This window comes from Bombina bombina, chromosome 2, assembly GCF_027579735.1.
Source record: "Bombina bombina isolate aBomBom1 chromosome 2, aBomBom1.pri, whole genome shotgun sequence".
NCBI lineage: Eukaryota > Metazoa > Chordata > Amphibia > Anura > Bombinatoridae > Bombina > Bombina bombina.
The window spans coordinates 1284400380-1284420812 of NC_069500.1; the positions used below are offsets into that span (position 1 = coordinate 1284400380).

General features: G+C 36.7%; 1 protein-coding gene across 1 annotated transcript; it reads right to left on the reverse strand.

Annotated features, from left to right (window-relative positions):
• Window positions 1–6438: 6438 nt before the first annotated feature.
• Window positions 6439–7998, reverse strand: LOC128648261 (uncharacterized protein C14orf28 homolog). The gene has a single exon (XM_053700888.1). It carries the CDS (start codon window positions 7655–7657, stop codon window positions 6725–6727), a length of 933 nt encoding a protein of 310 aa, XP_053556863.1. The 5' UTR covers window positions 7658–7998; the 3' UTR covers window positions 6439–6724.
• Between the last annotated feature and the right edge of the window lie 12435 nt (window positions 7999–20433).

Here is a 20433-nt window from a genome sequence, read left to right on the forward strand (position 1 = left end):
ACTCCCATGTAGGATTTTCTGTTGACCCTTGGGATAGAAGCTGTTTAAGTATTTTAAGGACATTTTCACTCATTATTCGCCTGATTTAAAGGAGTTCATTCTGCAGGTTCTGGACTTTTTACTCCATCACAATTATTTTGAATTCAATGGTGTTTTCTATCTCCAAAGACAGGGGATGGCTATGAGGGCAAGGTTTGCCCCCTCCTATGCCAACCTCTTTATAGGGTGGTGGGAGCTGTCCCATTTAAAGATAGATATATTGATGATTTGTTTTTTGTTTGGTCCGGATCTGCAGAACAAGCAGAACTCTTTACTGACTATCTAAATGAAAAAGCATGTAACCTTAAATTTACCTTTACCTGGGATAGATCACTATACCATATTTGGATCTACAGTTGAAAGGGGATCCCCTAACTGGCACTATCTCCTCAGGTCTATATAGGAAACCCATTGCATCCAACACGCTCTTGCACGCACGTAGTCTACATCCTAAACATTGTCGGTTTGGCATCGACAAAGGTCAATTTATTCGACTAAAGCGAAATTGCTCTTTTACCTCAGATTTCGTTAAAGAATCTGAAGACCTAAAGCAACGTCTACTCCAAAGGGGTTATCTCTTAGGTACAATTGAACGGACATTTAACGCAGTCAAAGATATTTATAGAAAGAGTCTGTTTAAATCTAAAAAGCTCACTGAAAACAAATGTAACAATAAGCTAATGTTTGTGACAACTTTTTCTTCCCAGTACAAGGAAATTTGCAAAATTGTTAAAAAAAACATCTCCCTATCTTATTTGGAGATGACATCCTTAAACCACTTGTGAGTAAGGATGTCATTTCGTAAGCAGGAGAAATTAAACACTAGCAGCTAGATTACGAGTTGTGCATTTGTCTTTTAATGCTGAAAATAGGGCATTTTCAGCGTTAAAACAGCACCGCAGCCATTACAAATCTTGTTGGTATAGCTGTACCGCAAGCCTTTTAGCCTGTAACGCAACGTCAGTACCGCACTCATAAAAATTACGTTTTTTCATGGGATTCCCATAGCGCTGCCATTACGAGTTTTGCGGTGAGGCTAAAAAACCTGTGTTACACCCTAAAACAACAAGATCCATACCGCAATCTAAAAGCAGCAGTTATGAGTTTTACGCAACAAATCTGTAACATAAAACTCATAACTAAACTGCTACAAAGTGCACTAAACACCCATAAACTACCTATTAACCCCCTAAACCAACGCCCTCCCGCATCACAAACACTATATTAAATTTATTAACCCCTAATCTGCCGCTCCCGATATTGCTTGCATTTAAAAAAATATTAACCCCTATTCCGCCACTCCCCGACATCATCACCACTATAATAAAGTTATTAACTCCTAAACTGCTGCCCACCCGCATCGCAAACACTATTTAAATATAATTAAACCCTAATCTGCTGTCCGCCCACATCGCCCCCACTATACTAAAGTTATTAAGCCCTACACCGCTGCCACTATAATAAACCTTTTAACCCCTAAACCGCAAGCCCCCCGCAACAAAATATACTAAAGTAAACTATTAACCCCCAAGCTGAAAGCCCCCCACATCGCAATAAACTAAATTAAACTAGTAACCCCTAAACCTAGCGCCCCCTAACTTTATATTAAAATTACAATTTCCCTATCTTAAATTAAATTAAAACTTATCTGTCAAATTTAAAAAACTAAGTTTAAACTAACAATTAAACTAATATAACTATTAAACTAAAATTAAACTAACTACCAATTAAATTAAACTAAAATACACTTTAAAAAATCCTAACACTACTCTAAAAATGACAAAGTATCTAAATACAAAAAATAAAAAAATAAAAATTACAAAAAATAACAAACACTAAGATCAAAAATAAAAAAGAATTACACCTAATCTAATAGCCATATCAAAATAAGAAAGCCCACCCAAAATAAAAAAAGAACCCTAGCATACAATAAACTACCAATAGCCCGTAAAAGGGCCTTTTTGTAGGACATTGCCCTAAGTTAAACAGCTCTTTTACCTGTAAAAAAATACAAAGACCCCCCCACAGTAAAACCCACCACCCAACCAACCCCCTAAAATAAAAAACTCTTAAAAAAACCAAAGCTACCCATTGCCCTGAAAAGGGCATTTGAATGGGCATTGCCCTTAAAAGGGCATCCAGCTCTTTTACAAGCCCAAACCTTAAACTAAAAAAAAAACCCACCCAAAAAAACCTTAAAAAAAAAACCTATCACTAACCCCCGAAGATCCACTTAAAGTTTTTGAAGTCCCGCTTGAACGATCTTCATCCAGGCGGCGAGAAGTCTTCATCCAGACGGCCTCTTCTATCTTCATCCAGGTGGCGAAGTCCTCATCCAGGTGGCGAGAAGTCTTCATCCAGGCAGCCTCTTCAATCTTCATCCCGGCAGCGAAGTCATCATCCAAGCGGCGACAATCTTCATCCAGGCAGCCTCTTCAATCTTTATCCCGGTGGCATCTTCTATCTTAATCCCGGCGGCGCGGAGCGGGTCCATCCTGAAGACATCCAGCGTGGAGCATCCTCTTCATACGGTCGCTGCCATACACTGAATCATACTACCAATTAAAAAAATCTAAATGACATATTTTAAAAAACCTAACACTACGAGAAAAATTTAAAAATCTAAAATTACAAAAAATAAACACTAAATTACAAAAAATAAAAAAACTGAGCTTACAAAAAATAATAAACAAAATTATCAAAAATAAAAACAATAATACCTAATCTAATAGCCCAATAAAAATGCCCCCCAAAACAAAAACACCCCCTAGCATACAATAAACTACCAATAGTCATTAAAAGGGCCGTTTGTAGGGCATTGCCCAAAGTTAAACAGCTCTTTTACCTGTAAAAAAATACAAAGTCCCCCCAACAGTAAAACCCACCACCCAACCAACCCCCCAAAATAAAAACACCTAACTCTAAAAAAAAACTAAGCTACCCATTGCCCCTAAAGGGGCATTTTTAAGGGCATTGCCTTTAAAAGGGCATTCAGCTCCTTTTTATTGCCCTTAAAAGGGCATTTAGTTCTTTTTCAAATTGCCCAAACCCTAATCTGAAAAAAAAACCACCCCAAAAAATAAAAAAATACCTAACACTAACCCCAGAATGTCTACTCATGGTTCCTTAAGTCCGGACATCCATCTCCATCCAGACGGTGAAAAGTCTTCATCCAGGCGGTGATATCTTCATCCATCATGGGGGCATCTTCTATCTTCATCCCGATGGCGTGGAGCAGTGCGGAGTGGAGCAGAGAAGACATCCAGCGTGGAGCGTCCTCTTCATACGGTCCCCGCCATACACTGAAGCTTATATGCAAGGTAGCCATTTAATAATGGCATACCTTGCATTCCTATTGGCTGATTTGATTCTTCAAATTCAAATCAGCCAATAGGAAGAGAGCTTTTGAAATCCTATTGGTTGTTCAAAACAGCCAATAGGATGAGAGCTACTGAAATCCTATTGGCTGATTTGAACAGCAAACAGGATTTCAGTAGCTCTCATCCTATTGGCTGATTTGAATTTTAAGAATCAAATCAGCCAATAGGAATGCAAGGTATGTCATTTTGAAATGGCTACCTTGCATTGAAGCTTCAGTGTACGGCGGGGACCTTATGAAGAGGATGCTCCGCACTGGATGTCTTCGCCGCTCCACTCCGTGCCGCGGGGATGAAGATAGAAGACGCCCACATGATGGATGAAGATGTCGCCACCTGGATGAAGACATCTCGCCGCCTGGATGGACATGGATGTCCGGACTTCAGGAACCATGAGAAGATATTCTGGGGTTATTGTTAGGTATTTTTTTTTATTTTTTGGGGTGTTTTTTTTCCAGATTAGGGTTTGGGCAATTTGAAAAAGAGCTAAATGAAAAAGAGCGGAATGCCCTTTTAAGGGCAATCCTCATGCAAATGCCCCTTATGGGGCAATGGGTAGCTTAGGATTTGTTTAGAGTTAGGTTTTTTTTATTTTGGAAGGTTGGTTGGGTGGTGGGTTTTTACTGTTGGGGGGGACTTTGTATTTTTTTACAGGTAAAAGAGCTGTTTAACTTAGGGTAATGCCCTACAAAAGGCCCATTTAATGGCTATTGGTAGTTTATTGTAGGCTAGGGGATGTTTTTTATTTTGGGGGCTTTTGTATTTTTATAGGGCTATTAGATTAGGTGTAATTATTTTTATTTTTGATAATTTTGTTATTTTTTGCAAGCTTAGTGTGTTTTATTTTTTGTAATTTAGTGAATATTTTTTTGTAATTTTAGATTTTTTTTATTTTTCTCATAGTGTTAGATTTTTTCAAATTTGTAATTTCGATTTTATAATTGGTAGTTTTTTATTTTATTACAATATTAGGTTAATTTATAGTTTAATGTCAGGTTTATTTTTATTTCACAGGTAAGTTTTTATTTATTTAAAGATAGTTGTATTTTAATTTAAAGTTAGGGGGTGTTGGGTTTAGGGGTTACTAGTTTAATTTAGTGTTTTTCAATGTGGGGGGCCGGCGGTTTAGGGTTTATTAGATTTATTTAGTTGCATTCTGGGAGGCGAAGGTTTAGGGGTAATAAGTTAATTTAGTGGCGGCGATGTGGGAAACCGGAGGTTTTGGGGTTAATAACTTTATTATAGTGTTGGCGATGTCGGGGAGCGGCGGAATAGGAGTTAATAACGTTATTATAGTGTTGGTGATGTTGGGAGCGGCGGAATAGGGGTTAATAACGTTATTATCGTGTTGGTGATGTCGAGGGCGGCAGATTAGGGATGTTTAGACTTGGGGTTTATGTTAGGGTCTGAGGTTTAAACGTAACTTTTTTCCCTATAGAGATCAATGGGGTTGTGTTACGGTGATCTCCATTCCTTGATCGCAGGTGTTAGTGTTTTTTTCTAACTTTCTCTCCCCATTGATGTCTATGGGGGAAAGTGTGCACGAGCTTGTAAACTCAGCCCTTGGCTTTTGTGCGGTATGGAGCTTAACGCCACCATATCGCACGCTTAAGAGGCTTTTCAGTGACTTGTAATGACAGCGCTATGGAGAGAGAAATAACGCAACTTTTTGGGCGTTAATTTTGCACCCTGTTTAGTGCAAAACTCATAATCTAGGAGTATATATGTAATTTGCTGACATTTCCTGTGTATATATGACCTCACTGACGAGGCCCACAGAAGGCCGAAATGATCGTCTGGGGTTGTTGTTTCTCTTGTTCAGAGAAGAATTGCCTGGTATTTCGGCGCTGGACTGTCATTGGGCAGGGTCAGACTTATATGCTACAGGATATTTTTTCTCTGTGAAAAGGCATACACCGAGATTACGAGTTTTGCGGTAACAGGGGTGCATTGCTAACGAGCCTTTTTTTCCCACCGCTCACTTAAGACAACGCTGGTATTACAGGTTTTTTTAAACCTGGTGCTAGCCGCAAAAAGGTGAGCGTTGAGCAAAATTTAGCTCCACATCTTACCTCAATACCAGCGTTGCTTAAGTCAGCGGTGAGCTGAGGAAACAATGGGGCTGAGCTGGCTGAAAAAAACCCTAACACCTGCAAAAAAGCAGCGTTCAGCTCCTAATGCAGCCCCATTGTTTCCTAGGGGGAAAGGAATTTTATGTCTGCACCTAATGAACCCCGAGTCTAAACACCCCTAATCTTACACTTATTAACCCATAATCTGCCGCCCCCGCTATCGCCGACACCTACATTATATTATTAACCCCTAATATGCCCCCCCAACATCACTGCAACTATATTAAATTTATTAACCCCGAATCTGCCGCCGCCAACGTTGCTGCCACTATTATAAATTTATTAACCCCTAAACCTAAGTCTAACCCTAACACCCCCCTAACTTAAATATAATTTAAATTAAACAAAATAAATATACCATAATTAAATAAATTAATCCTATTTAAAACTAAATACTTACCGATAAAATAAACCCTAAGCTAGCTACAATATAACTAATAGTTACATTGTAGCTAGTTTAGGATTTATATTTATTTTACAGGCATTTTTGTATTTATTTTAACTAGGTACAATAGTTATTAAATAGTTATTAACTATTTAATAACTACCTAGCTAAAATAAGTACAAAAGTACCTGTAAAATAAACCCTAACCTAAGTTACAATTACACCTAACACTACACTATAATCAAACTAATTACCTAAACTACCTACAATTAATTAAAATTAAATTAAATAAACTAAATTACGAAAAAAAACACTAAATTACAGAAAAAAAAGAATTACAAGAATTTTAAACTAATTACACCTAATCTAATCCCCCTAATAAAATAAAAAAGCTCCCCAAAATAATAAAATTCCCTACCCTATACTAAATTACAAATAGCCCTCAAAGTAATCAGCTCTTTTTTTTTTTTTTTTTTTTTTTTTTTTTTTTTTTTTTACTGGAAACAATTGTTGAATTTTTATATTCAAAAACCTGCATAACAATACAAAGAAAAACAATTTCACCTTGATTTTCATATTAAATGTAAGTATGAAGAAATACAAATTGCATAGTTATTGTCTCCCCTGATTTTATATACATTTTTAGCCAAAAAATAAAGCTTTGTACATCAAATAGAACTATTGTAGTCCAAACTTTTATCTTGGATGCCAAGTGAATATATGCAAGAAGCACTAATACCCAGGGATTGGGACTACATTTTTTTTACATTTTGTGAATGTATAAAAGCCAATTATTTCTCTGTAGCCCTTATGTAAACCAAGGATGACAGAAGTAGTAGCTCTGGCGGTTTGTTTAATAAGATTAAGTTGACATTACGAAGCCCATCATAATGCATCCAATAGCCATCAATCTGGAACGCTGCAGAGTAATGATGCTCCTCCCTGTTGAACAATGTGGCACCTTCCAATAGGTATTTATGATCAGATAAGTCCAAGTGATATGGGACATAGGCCAGATCTTCAGATCTCCACTGTTCCATATTTAATATAACGAAAGGGGGAGCTCCATGACAAAAAACCCTGGGGGGAAATTCTCTTAAACAACCACACCCATACTCTTCACACAGCTCAATTTTGGAACAGAAGAGATCATCTACAGCCATCTGAATCAGGTCCCCATGTGGGATATCATGAGGAGGATTTATGAGAATTGTTTGCATCTGGCTTTCTTGCATGCGCATTGGGCATCTTGAGTTTGAACAGTAGCTTTCTTGTATGGTAGCCATAAGATGCTCTAGATTTCTAGTAAAGTTCTCATGCTCATTTCCAAACAAGTCAATTTCTAAGGATGCCTTATGAATTCTAGATTTGTACTGGCGTTTTGCCATCTTGTCCCAGATCCAAAGCAGTTTAACAGATGTAAAACTGTAGGTGTCCATGAGGTGAAGAAAGCACTCCACAAACTCTCGGCCAAGGTAATGAGTGAGCTCCCTGGGAAAAGTATCATTTTCTCGCAGGATGACATACAATAGCATTAAAAATCCATCTATAGTGCAAGTGTTTTTCAGAGTTATTTCAACATAAAGAGGTGTGCAGGACACTGCTTTACGCCCAGCCTTGATGGTAAAAACACCACCCCAAGGGAGAACTGGCCTCCAAAATGAGCGGTCGTGATCAGAGTTATTTTTTACTGATGCTTTTATCTCTTCAAACAATGTCTTCATCTGCTTGTTAGGTACAGGTGGTGAAGATCAATGATAGCAAGCGGGTTGAGCATAAGTAGAGGCCAAAAGGAAGGTCCTAAAAAGATAGAAGAGACTTGAGAAACACAATCCAAAAGCTCGAACCAGATCTGGCAGTCAAAGAAGAGGTCAGTCTGAGGACATGGCAGGCAGCAGAGGATCGGTAAGGCAGGCAGAGAAGGTTCAGAATCCGCTAACAGAGATGACCAATCGCAGACGAATAACGTTGGCCCCGCTGGGCTTCAGCACCTAGTTCCGGCATCTACCTAACCCGTGTTAATAGTCTGGTGGCACCTTCACCCACCGCCCCAATCTGGCACAAACAATGTCGTAATCAGCTCTTTTACCTGAAAAAAAAGACAATACCCCACCCCCAACATTACAACCCACCACCCACACACCCAACCCTACTCTAAAACCCACCCAATCCCCCCTTAAAAAAAACTAACACTAACCCCTTGAAGATCACCCTACCTTGAGACGTCTTCCCCCAGCTGGGCACAAGTGGACATCCAGAGGGGCAGAAGTCTTCATCCGATCCAGGCTGAAGAGGTCCTCCAAGCGGCAGAAGTCTTCATCCAGACGGCATCTTCTATCTTCATCCATCCGGAGCGGAGCGGGTCCATCTTCAATCCAGCGACGCGGAGCCATCCTCTTCAAACAAAGTCCAAGCGAAGAATGAAGGTTCCTTTAAATGACGTCATCCAAGATGGCGTCCCTTGAATTCCGATTGGCTGATAGGATTCTATCAGCCAAATGGAATTAAGGTAAGAAAAATTCTACTGGTTGATGCAATCAGCCAATAGGATTGAGCTCGCATTCTATTTGCTGATTGGAGCAGCCAATAGAATGCAAGCTCAATCCTATTGGCTGATTGGATCAGCCAATAGGATTTTTTCTACCTTAATTCCGATTGGCTGATAGAATTCTATCAGCCAATCGGAATTGAAGGGACGCCATCTTGGATGACGTCACTTAAAGGTACCGTCATTTAGTGTTAGTCGTCAGATGGAAGAGGATGCTCTGCGTCGGATGGCTTGAAGATTGACCCGCTCCGCTCCGGAAGGATGAAGATAGAAGATGCCGTCTGGATGAAGACTTCTGCCCCGTCTGGAAGTCCTCTTCTGCCTGGATCGGATGAAGACTTCTGGCCGTCTGGAGGACCACTTCTGCCCCGTTGGGTGAAGACGTCTCAAGGTAGGGTGATCTTCAAGGGGTTAGTGTTAGGTTTTATTAAGGGGGGATTGGGTGGATTTTAGAGTAGGGTTGGGTGTGAGGGTGGTGGGTTTTAATGTTGGGGGGGTATTGTATTTTTTTTTACAGGTAAAAGAGCTGATTAATTTGGGGTAATGCCCCGCAAAAAGCCCTTTTAAGGGCTATTTGTAATTTAGTATAGGGTAGGGATTTTTATTATTTTGGGGGCTTTTTTATTTTATTAGGAGGGTTAGATTAGGTGTAATTAGTTTAAAATTCTTGTAATTATTTTATTATTTTCTGTAATTTAGTGTTTTTTTTCTGTACTTTAGTTTATTTAATTTAATTGTAATTAATTGTAGTTAGTTTAGGTAATTAATTGAATTATAGTGTAGTGTTAGGTGTAATTGTAACTTAGGTTAGGGTTTATTTTACAGGTAAATTTGTACTTATTTTAACTAGTAAGTTATTAAATAGTTAATAACTATTTAATAACTATTGTACCTAGTTAAAATAAATACAAAGTTGCCTGTAAAATAAAAATAAACCATGAGATAGCTACAATGTAATTATTAGTTATATTGTAGCTATCTTAGGGTTTATTTTAGAGGTAAGTATTTAGTTTTAAATAGGAATAATTTAGTTAATAATAGTAATTTTATTTACATGTATTTAAATTATATTTAAATTAGGGGGGTGTTAGGGTTATACTTAAATTTAGGGGTTAATAACTTTATTATAGTGGCAGCGACGTTTGCGGCGGAAGATTAGGCGTTAATAAGTGTAGTTAGGTGGCGGCGACATTGGGGGTGGCAGAGTAGGGGTTAATAAATAAAAAGTAGATGTCGGCGATGTTGGGGGCAGCAGATTAGGGGTTCATAGGGATAATGTAGGTGGCGGCGGTGTCCGGAGCGGCAGATTAGGGGTTAATAATATAATGCAGGTGTCGGCGATGTTGGGGGCGGCGGATTAGGGGTTAATAAGTGTAATATTACGGGTGTTTAGACTCGGGGTTCATGTTAGGGTGTTAGGTGTAGACATAAAAAGTATTTTCCCATAGGAATCAATGGGGCTGTGTTAAAAGCTGAACGCTGCTTTTTTGCAGGTGTTAGGTTTTTTTTCAGCCGGCTCTCCCCCATTGATTCCTATGGGGAAATCGTGCATGAGCATGTTTAGCCAGCTCACAGCTACCGTAAGCAGCGCTGGTATTACATTGAGATGTGGAGCTAAATTTTGCTCTCCGATCACTTTCCTGCGGCTAACGCCGGGTTTAAAAAACCTGTAATACCAGCGTTGTCTTAAGTGAGCGTTGAGAAAAAAATGCTTGTTAGCTCCGCACACCATTACCGACAAAAACTCATAATCTAGCCGAATGATTCCCCAATCTCTTTTGCTCCCCCCACCTGTTTTATATACAGTTATACTTACTTAGGCAGTCGTAATGGAATGTTATTTTATTGTATATGTTCTTTTTATTGCTTACTTTTGCAGTTCTAAACATGCTTCTGTAGAGTCCAATGCTGTGTCACTACTGATGACATCTTTTGCATACCTCCCAACATAAAGATCTGTGGATCATTACAAGATGGCCTTATTAAATAGTCAAATTTGCTTTGTTTTGTTGGCATTCTTAATTGAAAGCTAAACCTAGGTAGGCTCATATGCTAATTCCTAATCCCTTGAAGTCTGCCTCTTACCTAAATGCATTTGACAGTTTTTCACAGCTAGAGGACATTAGTTTATGTGTACCATATAGATAAGATTGTGCTCACACCCATGGAGTTACTTATGAGTGGGCACTAATTGACTAAAATGCAATTCTGTCAACAAAACTGAAATAAGGGGGCAGGCTGCAGAGTCTTAGATACAAGGTAATCTCAGAGGTAAAAGTATATTAATGCAAAACAGGGAATGGGTTATAAAGGGATTATCTATCTTTTTAATCAATAACAATTCTGGAGTAAACTGTCCCTTTATACTTGTCATGTTTGGTATATGGTTAAAAAACAAACAGTGTGTGGGGGTTGGGGTAGGCTGCTTTGCCTTAAAATGCCCGGGCCCTTTTTTGGTCCCAGTCCGGCCCTGTTTAAAACCATCCAATCTAAAACTGGTTCAATTATTGTCACCCAAATGCACCACTCAAGATTGGGCAAAGCTAACCCAGATCATCTATTGAGTGATACAATTTATTTTTATTTATCCTACATTTTTTACTATTCCAGATAAATGTTTTATTATTGGAGTTTTTTTTATATCCTTAGCGTTAATTCATGCTGACAACATTCTAATAGGGTATAATAGTTTAGGTAATACAATCATCTTTAGAATATTTACTCTTCCCATTAGGGACACTGGTAGATTCCACCATATTTTAAAATCTTCTTTTATTTCTGATTTTGCATTTCCAATGTTAATTTTATACCATTTATTAGGATTTAATTACATTTTTAATCCCAAATACATACAATCATGTTGTACTTATTTAAGGCCAAAACATGTGAACCCCCTACCCTTTTCTGCAAGCCAGATAATTTCTGACTTATTTCTGTTAATTTTGAATCATGAAAGTGAACCAAATTTATTAACATTTTCCATTATTTTATGGAAATTTTTGTATATTTTATTTACAAATAATATCATATTATCAGCATGCATTTTTAACTGAATTTCAACATTTGCTATATTTAAACCTTTATATGTATTCCTAAACTATATAGCCAATGGTTCTAGTGAGAGATTACAAATCAAAGGAGATAGGGGGAACCCCTGCCTTATCCCTCTATTTAGTTTTATTGGAAGAGATTCAGAGTTATTCACCAAGACACTGACCACTGACATCTTATATAGTGATTTAACTGTATTAACAATCAGGTAGATTTGAACTGCCAATAGGATTTCAGAAGCTCTCATCCTATTGGCTGATTTGATTTGAATAATTAAATTAGCCAATAGGAATGCAAGGTACGCCATTTTTAAACGGCTACCTTGCTTTGAAGCTTCAGTGTATGGCGGGGACCATATGAAGAGAACGCTCCGCGCTGGATGTCTTCGCCACTTCACGCTGCTGGGATGAAGATAGAAGATGCCCCTGTGATGGATGAAGATTTCGCCGCCTGGATGGAGACTTTTCGCCGCCTGGATGGAGACGGATGTCCGGACTTCAGAAGCCATGAGTAGATATTCTGAGGTTAGTGTTAGGTATTGTTTTTATTTTTTGGGGTGTTTTTTTCAGATTAGGGTTTGGGCAATTTGAAAAAAGAGCTAAATACCCTTTTAAGGGCAATGAAAAAGAGCTGAATGCCCTTTTAAGGGCAATCCCCATACAAATGCCCATTTAGGGGCAATGGGGATCTTAGGTTTATTTTAGAGGTTTTTTTTATTTTGGGGAGTTGGTTGGGTGGTGGGTTTTACTGTTGGGGGGCTTTTTTATTTTTATAGGGCTATTAGATTAGGTGTAATTGTTTTTATTTTTGATAATTTTGTTTATTATTTTTTGTAAGCTTAGTGGGGTTTTTTTTTCCGTAATTTAGTGTTTATTATTTATTGTAATTTTAGATTTTTTAATTTTTCTTGTAGTGTTAGGTTTTTTTAAATTTGTAATTTCGATTTTTTAATTGGTAGTTTTTTTATTTTATTAGAATAGTAAGGTTAGGTTAATTTATAGCTTAATGATAGTTTTTTTTATTTCACAGGTAAGTTTTTATTTATTTAAAGGTAATTATATTGTAATTTTAATTTAAAGGTTTAGGGGTTAAAAGGTTTATTATAGTGTCGGCGATGTCGGGGAGCGGCGGAATAGGCGTTAATAACTTTATTATAGTGTCGCAAATGTCGAGGAGTGGTGGAATAGGGGTTAATAGGGGTTAATAACTTTAATATAGTGTCGGTGATGTCTGGAGCGGCAGATAAGGGGTTAATAACTTTATTTAGGTCGTCGGTGATGTCGGGTGGCGGCGGATTAGGGGTGTTTAGACTAGGGGTTTATGTTAAGGTGTAAACGTAACTTTTTTTCCCCATAGACATCAATGGGGTTGCGTTACGGAGATTTTTCATTCTGCACTTCAAGGTTTTTTTTCTAATACTCTCTCCCCATTGATGTCTATGGGGGAAAGCGTGCATGAGCACATCAAAGCAGCGCTTGTATTTTGCGGTATGGAGCTTAACGCTACCATATTGCACCCACAAGGAGGCTTTTCAGTAACTCATAATGGCAGCGCTATGGAGAGTGAAATAATGCAACTTTTTAGCGTTAGTTTCGCACCTGGTTTAGCGCAAAACTCATAATCTAGGTGAATGTTAGTAACCAGATCATGCTTTTCTAAAACAGTTTATAAATGATCCCATGTTATGTTATCAAATGCTTTTTCTGCATATATTGTAATAATGACACAATCTTTATTTGCCTTTATAAATTCTTGATACTTCATATTCCACTACATTTCTAAAATTAATTTTACTTTCCTTAAGTTCTTCCTTGATGGCCTTCCATTAATGAATCCTGTTTGGTCTGAGTGTATAAAGTCTGGGAGAACCTTTTGTAATCTAGCAGCCAGGATCTTGAATGAATATTTTATAATCTACATTGAGGAGTGCTATTGGTCCATAAGAGTCATGGTTTTCAGGATCTTTACTTGGTTTTACAATGAACAACATAACTAAACTAATAAAATCTTGATTGGGGGATATTTATCTATAATCAGACAATGGAGAATTTTATAATACTCCCCCGGAATGTTATCTGGACTGAGAGCTTTACCATTTGCAAAGCTCTTAATAGTTTTGCTAACTTCATGAGTTTCTATACTTTTATTTCATTCTAATTTTTGTTGTTTAGAAACTTTCTTTAAAATGATATGATTCCAGAATTCTTTTTTATTTCCTTTATGTATTTAGCTTTTTTCATATATTTTGGAGAAATACAATCTAAATGATTCAGACTTAGTTAATTTTCCTTTTGCCTCATTTATCATAGTTATTACATTAGATATCCTTTTTATTTTGAAGTGGTCAATTTTTGCTATTATCAATACACCGTTTTAAAAGTTATGTTAAAAATATTGAAGTCGATGAGTTTATATGTATAAATAACGAATGCATTTCAAATAAAATCTATTTATAAAATACCTCCGTTATCGCGATTAGCTCCGCCCCTACCATACTTCCTTATTCTTCTGTTATGACGCCGCTTTGGTTCTTACAAGCGGACTACGCTCGTGCACCCGTGTTTTTTTTTTAAATGAACTCAATAGCGCATGCGTTTCATTACCCGATGATACTTTGTATACTTTGTATACGTTTCATGAATGAGCATGCCGATGATGACGCGCTGTTTGTTTAAACGCATGCGCATAAGGTGTAAGTGACGAAACAGAAAAGGGGCTGGACGCCACGGGGGTAAATAATAGATTGGTGCGAAAAACTGTCAATCAATAACGGCAGTATGGCGGGCGGATTATACAGGTGAAACGGAGCAAAATAAAAACGTTAAAAATAAAACTGTTACTGTTATTTATATATAATTTGATGAATGAACATCATACTTATTTTGGATAACATATTGAAAAATGATAATCAAGACGCCAGACTTGACCTTCACTTTAAGTTAGCTAATATCTCTTACCTGTTTTTTGGGTATGTTTATAAAATATGCTCTTAATTTTAATTTCCGTTTGTATTGAAATAATTTTCAGAAAAAAATATCTTTCTTCTTTACTCTTTATATATTTATCCCAATTGATTTTTGAAGGATTTGTGAGGTATTTATTGTAAGAGTTGGAGACGTGTTTGGCCAGTTGTTTATCTCTAGCCTTATTTTTATTTTTAACTTTAAATATATATGCTAAGATTTCTCCTCTAACTACTGCCTTTGATGTTGCTCAAAACATATCTGGTTTATGGCTCTATTCTAAATTATTAAACTGTTCATAATCCTTTCATTTACTTTCTAGGAATTGTATAAATTATTTACTCTTAAATAGATATGCTGGAAAGTATAATCTATTACTATTGTAACATCTATTTCCTGAGCCTATTGATATAAACCAATAGGAACATGAGCTGTAATTATTATTTACATTATTTTAGCTTCTTCTGATATAAGTAATAAATCTTAGAACATGTCTTATAAGCTTCTGAAATACATGTATAGTTTCTATCTATTGGATTTCTTATTCTCCATACATCAAGTACTTTAAGATTTCTAGTCATTTCCTGAAATATTCTAGTTTCTTTTTTTTATTCATATTTGTTCCTACATTTTGTTTTTTTCTTACTTATTTTCTGCCTTAACTCCCCATTGCTGAACCTGTCTAGATGTATTATAGGAGCTATATTGAAATCCCCTCCCATTATTAGTCCTTCACAATTATATGTTAGTTGCTTTAGTTTGTAAATGTTTCCAAAATACTATGACCTCTAGTTATCATGGTCTGGTGGACCTGATCCGACACTGCGGATCAGGTCCGCCATACCTCGCTGAATACGGCGAGCAATACGCTCGCCGTATTCAGCATTGCACCAACAGCTCACAAGAGCTGCTGGTGCAACGCCGCCCCCTGCAGACTAGCGGCCAATCGGCCACCAGCAGGGGGGTGTCAATCAACCCGATCGTACTCGATCGGGTCGATTTCCGGCAATGTGTGTCCACCTGCTCAGAGCAGGCGGACAGGTTATGGAGCAGCGGTCTTTGTGACCGCTGCTTCATAACTGCTGTTTCTGGTGAGTCTGATGACTCGCCAGAAACACGGGGCATCAAGCTCCATTCGGAGCTTGATACATATGCCCCTATATCTATTGTATTAGGACCATATACATTACATAAAATGAATCTATTCTTTTTTATAAAAACTTTTAACCTTCTGAGATTATATTGAAATATAAGCCCTTACAAAATAATATTTCAACACGTCTTTTTCTTCTTTTAAAGCAAGAATATATCCCCTCCTCAATCCATGCTATTTTAATTTTTCTTCATCTTATTTCTTTAAGCGGATCTCTTTCAAAAAATATATTTCCGCCTAAAGAGTTTAAGAATCTAAATATGTTTTTTTTTTTAGTTGGAGAGGAGACTCCACCAGTGTTTCAAGAGATAATTTTAAAATGAATCATCATTTGTTAGTTAGAAAAGTGCATAATAATAAAAATATAACAAGAGCCCCTTTCTCTACTTCTGTTAATATCTTTCTTTTAACAGCAATCTTTACTCCAAGCAACAAAGATCAGCATAATAACTATTTTTAACAATTTTGAAAACACAATCTGAGGAAGATGAAGATAAAACATAATTAAATAAAAAAAAAAAATCCAAGCTATGGTCTTAAATTCTGTTACATTATTTTAACCTGCACATATTGTAAACGTATTCTCTATTTTGATGATTATCCGTTATGTTCTTTCTATCCTATTCCCATATATTGTTTAATTTCTTTAACATTATTAAACATTTTAACGCCTTCTGGTGTTTGTAACCATATCTTTGCTGGATATAGCATTATTGCATTTCCCCCCACTTTAATTAACCTAGCACATTAGTCTGACATCTCTTTCCTATTTCTAGATGTTTCTGAGAAATAATCATGAAATATTAATATCCTGCTATCTTCTATTCTAAAAGCTTGCATTATTTTGGCTGCTCTGATTATGACCATTGTCTTCTGAAAATCTAAAAAACATAATTTATGTAAGAACTTACCTGATAAATTAATTTCTTTCATATTGGCAAGAGTCCATGAGCTAGTGACGTATGGGATACACAATCCTACCAGGAGGGGCAAAGTTTCCCAAACCTCAAAATGCCTATAAATACACCACTCACCACACCCACAATTCAGTTTAACGAATAGCCAAGTAGTGGGGTGAAAAAGAAAGGAGTAAAAAGCATCAACAAAGGAATTTGAAAATAATTGTGCTTTATACAAAAAATCATAACCACCATAAAAAGTGTGGGCCTCATGGACTTTTGCCAATATGAAAGAAATGAATTTATTAGGTAAGTTCTTACATAAATTATGTTTTCTTTCATGTAATTGGCGAGAGTCCATGAGCTAGTGATGTATGGGATATCAATACCCAAGATGTGGAACTCCACGCAATAGTCACTAGAGAGAGAGGGATAAAATAAAAAAACAGCCATTTTCCGCTGAAAAAATAATCCACAACCCAAATTATAAGTTTATTCTTTTAATGACAAGAAAAACTTAAAACATCAGCAGAAGAATCAAACTGAAACAGCTGCCTGAAGAACTTTTATACCAAAAACTGCTTCTGAAGAAGCAAATACATCAAAACGGTAGAATTTAGTAAATGTATGCAAAGAGGACCAAGTTGCTGCTTTGCAAATCTGATCAACTGAAGCTTCATTCTTAAAAGCCCAAGAAGTGGAGACTGATCTAGTAGAATGAGCTGTAATTCTCTGAGGCGGGGTCTTACCCGACTCCAAATAAGCTGAATGAATCAAAAGCTTTAACCAAGAAGCCAAGGAAATAGCAGAAGCCTTCTGACTTTTTCTCGGACCTGAAAATATAACAAATAGACTAGAAGTCTTCCTGAAATCTTTAGTAGCTTCAACATAATATTTTAAAGCGCTTACCACATCCAAAGAATGTAAGGATCTTTCCAAAGAATTCTTAGGATAAGGACACAAGGAAGGGACAACAATTTCTCTACTAATGTTGTTAGAATTCACAACCTTAGGTAAAAATTGAAATGAAGTCCACAAAAACACCTTATCCTGAAGAAAAATCAGAAATGGAGATTCACAAGAAAGAGCAGAAAGCTCAGAAACTCGTCTAGCAGAAGAGATAGCCAAAAGGAACAACACTTTCCAAGAAAGTAGTTTACTGTCCAAAGAATGCATAGACTCAAATGGAGGAGCCTGTAACGCCTTCAAAACCGAATTAAGACTCCAAGGAGGAGAAATTCTATCAGCCAATCGGAATTGAAGGGACGCCATCTTGGATGACATCACTTAAAGGTACCGTCATTTAGTGTTAGTCGTCGGATGGAAGAGGATGCTCTGCGTCGGATGGCTTGAAGATGGACCCGCTCCGCTCCAGATGGATGAAGATAGAAGATGCCGCCTGGATGTAGACTTCTGCCTGTCTGGAGGTCCTCTTCTGCCCGGATCGGATGAAGACTTCTGGCCGTCTGGAGGACCACTTCTGCCCAGTTGGGTGAAGACGTCTGAAGGTAGGATGATCTTCAAGGGGTTAATGTTAGGTTTTATTAAGGGGGTATTGAGTGGGTTTTAGAGTAGGGTTGGTTGTGTGGGTGGTGGGTTTTAATGTTGGGGTGGTATTGTATTGTATATATTTTTTACAGGTAAAAGAGCTGATTACTTTGGGGCAATGCCCCGCAAAAAGCCCTTTTAAGGGCTATTTGTAATTTAGTATAGGGTAGGGATTTTTATTATTTTGGGGGGCGTTTTTATATTTTATTAGGGGGATTAGATTAGGTGTAATTAGTTTAAAATTCTTGTAATTATTTTATTATTTTCTGTAATTTAGTGGGTTTTTTTTTCCGTACTTTAGTTTATTTAATTTAATTGTAATTAATTGTAGTTAATTTAGGTAATTTATTTAATTATAGTGTAGTGTTAGGTGTAATTGTAACTTAGGTTAGGGTTTATTTTACAGGTAAATTTGTACTTATTTTAACTAGGAAGTTATTAAATAGTTAATAACTATTTAATAACTATTGCACCTAGTTAAAATAAATACAAAGTTGCCTGTAAAATAAAAATAAACCCTGAGATAGCTACAATGTAATTATTAGTTATATTGTAGCTATCTTAGGGTTTATTTTATAGGTAAGTATTTAGTTTTAAATAGGAATAATTTAGTTAATAATAGTAATTTTATTTAGATTTATTTAAATTATATTTAAGTTAGGGGGGTGTTAGGGTTAGGGTTAGACTTAGATTTAGCAGTTAATAACTTTATTATAGTGGTGGCGACGTTGGCGGCGGCAGATTAGGGGTTAAAAAGTGTAGTTAGGTGGCGGCGACATTGGGGGCGGCAGAGTAGGGATTAATAAATAAAAAGTAGGTGTCGGCGATGTTGGGGGCAGCAGATTAGGGGTTGGGGGGCAGCGGTGTCCGGAGCGGCAGATTAGGGGTTAATAATAAAATAAAGGTGTCGGCGATGTCGGGGGCGGCAGATTAGGAGTTAATAAGTGTAAGATTAGGGGTGTTTAGACTCTGGGTTCATGTTAGGGTGTTATGTGTAGACATAAAATGTATTTTCCCATAGGAATCAATGGGGCTGCGTTAGAAGCTGAACGCTGCTTTTTTGCAGGTGTTAGGTTTTTTTTCAGCCGATTCTCCCCCATTGATTCCTATGGGGAAATCGTGCACGAGCACGTTTAGCCAGCTCACCACTACCGTAAGCAGTGCTGGTATTACAGTGAGATGTGGAGCAAAATTTTGCTCTCCGATCACTTTTTGGCGGCTAACGCCGGGTTTAAAAAAACCTGTAATACCAGCATTGTCTTAAGTGAGCGGTGAGAAAAAAATGCTTGTTAGCCCCGCACACCATTACCGACAAAAACTCGTAATCTATCCGAAAGTAAATAAAAATTACAACAATCCCTTGGTGTTTATATTAAAGGGACATTGTACCCAAAAATTGTCTTTCGTGATTCAGATTGAGCATGAAATTTTAAGCAACTTTCTAATTTACTCCTATTATCAAATTTTCTTCATTCTCTTGGTATCTTTATTTGAAATGCAAGAATGTAAGTTTAGATGCTAGCCCATTTTTGGTGAACAACCTGGGTTGTCCTTGCTGATTGGTGGATAAATTCATCCACCAATAAAATAGTGCTGTCCAGAGTACTAAAACAAAAAAAAAAAGCTTAGATGCCTTCTTTTTCAAATAATGATAGCAAGAGAACGAAGAAAAATTGATAATAGGAGTAAACTAGAAAGTTGTTTAAAATTGCATGCTCTTTCTGAATCACAAAAGAAAAAAAATGGGTACAGTGTCCCTTTAAATGTTGTGTTGTGTAGTGCCTGACTCCTTTCATCAAGAGAAAATTAGTTATATATATTTGAATACCTTCCCTATCTATATAATACCCTGTACAATATTTCTTACAGCTCCCTTTTTTTTTTCTTTACTTTTTTGGAATGTTTTCTGGATTGACTTCTCGACTCTAAACACATTGTTTATATTTGCAAACCTTTGTTTGTTACAAAAGAACTAATAACATCAATGTATATCATAGAAACTTAGCTTGTATGGGACTAGTGAAATGCAGATTTAAATCTGTTTCACCATAATCAGTAAATATATACTAGTCTGTTATTCCAGAATATCCTTTAATCTAACTAGTACAAGTGATATATACTCGTCTCTATCTCTTGTAAAACCTTTTCTATAGAGTTTATATTATATTTTAAGATAAAACAAGAAGTCTTATATGACATAGAATATAAACAAAAACCTTTAGGTGAATTATCCCTCTTATAGTTCATGTAGTTCACTTTAAGTCCCACTAGACCTTACATCTTAAAGGTGGGATGTTTCCTTGTATCCAGTCATATTACAGTTGATACAGAAGAGAAA

Coding starts and splice junctions, on each gene's coding strand:
- LOC128648261 (XM_053700888.1), bottom strand. CDS start 7,657: ATGAAGACATTGTTTGAAGAGATAAAAGCATCAGTAAAAAATAACTCT.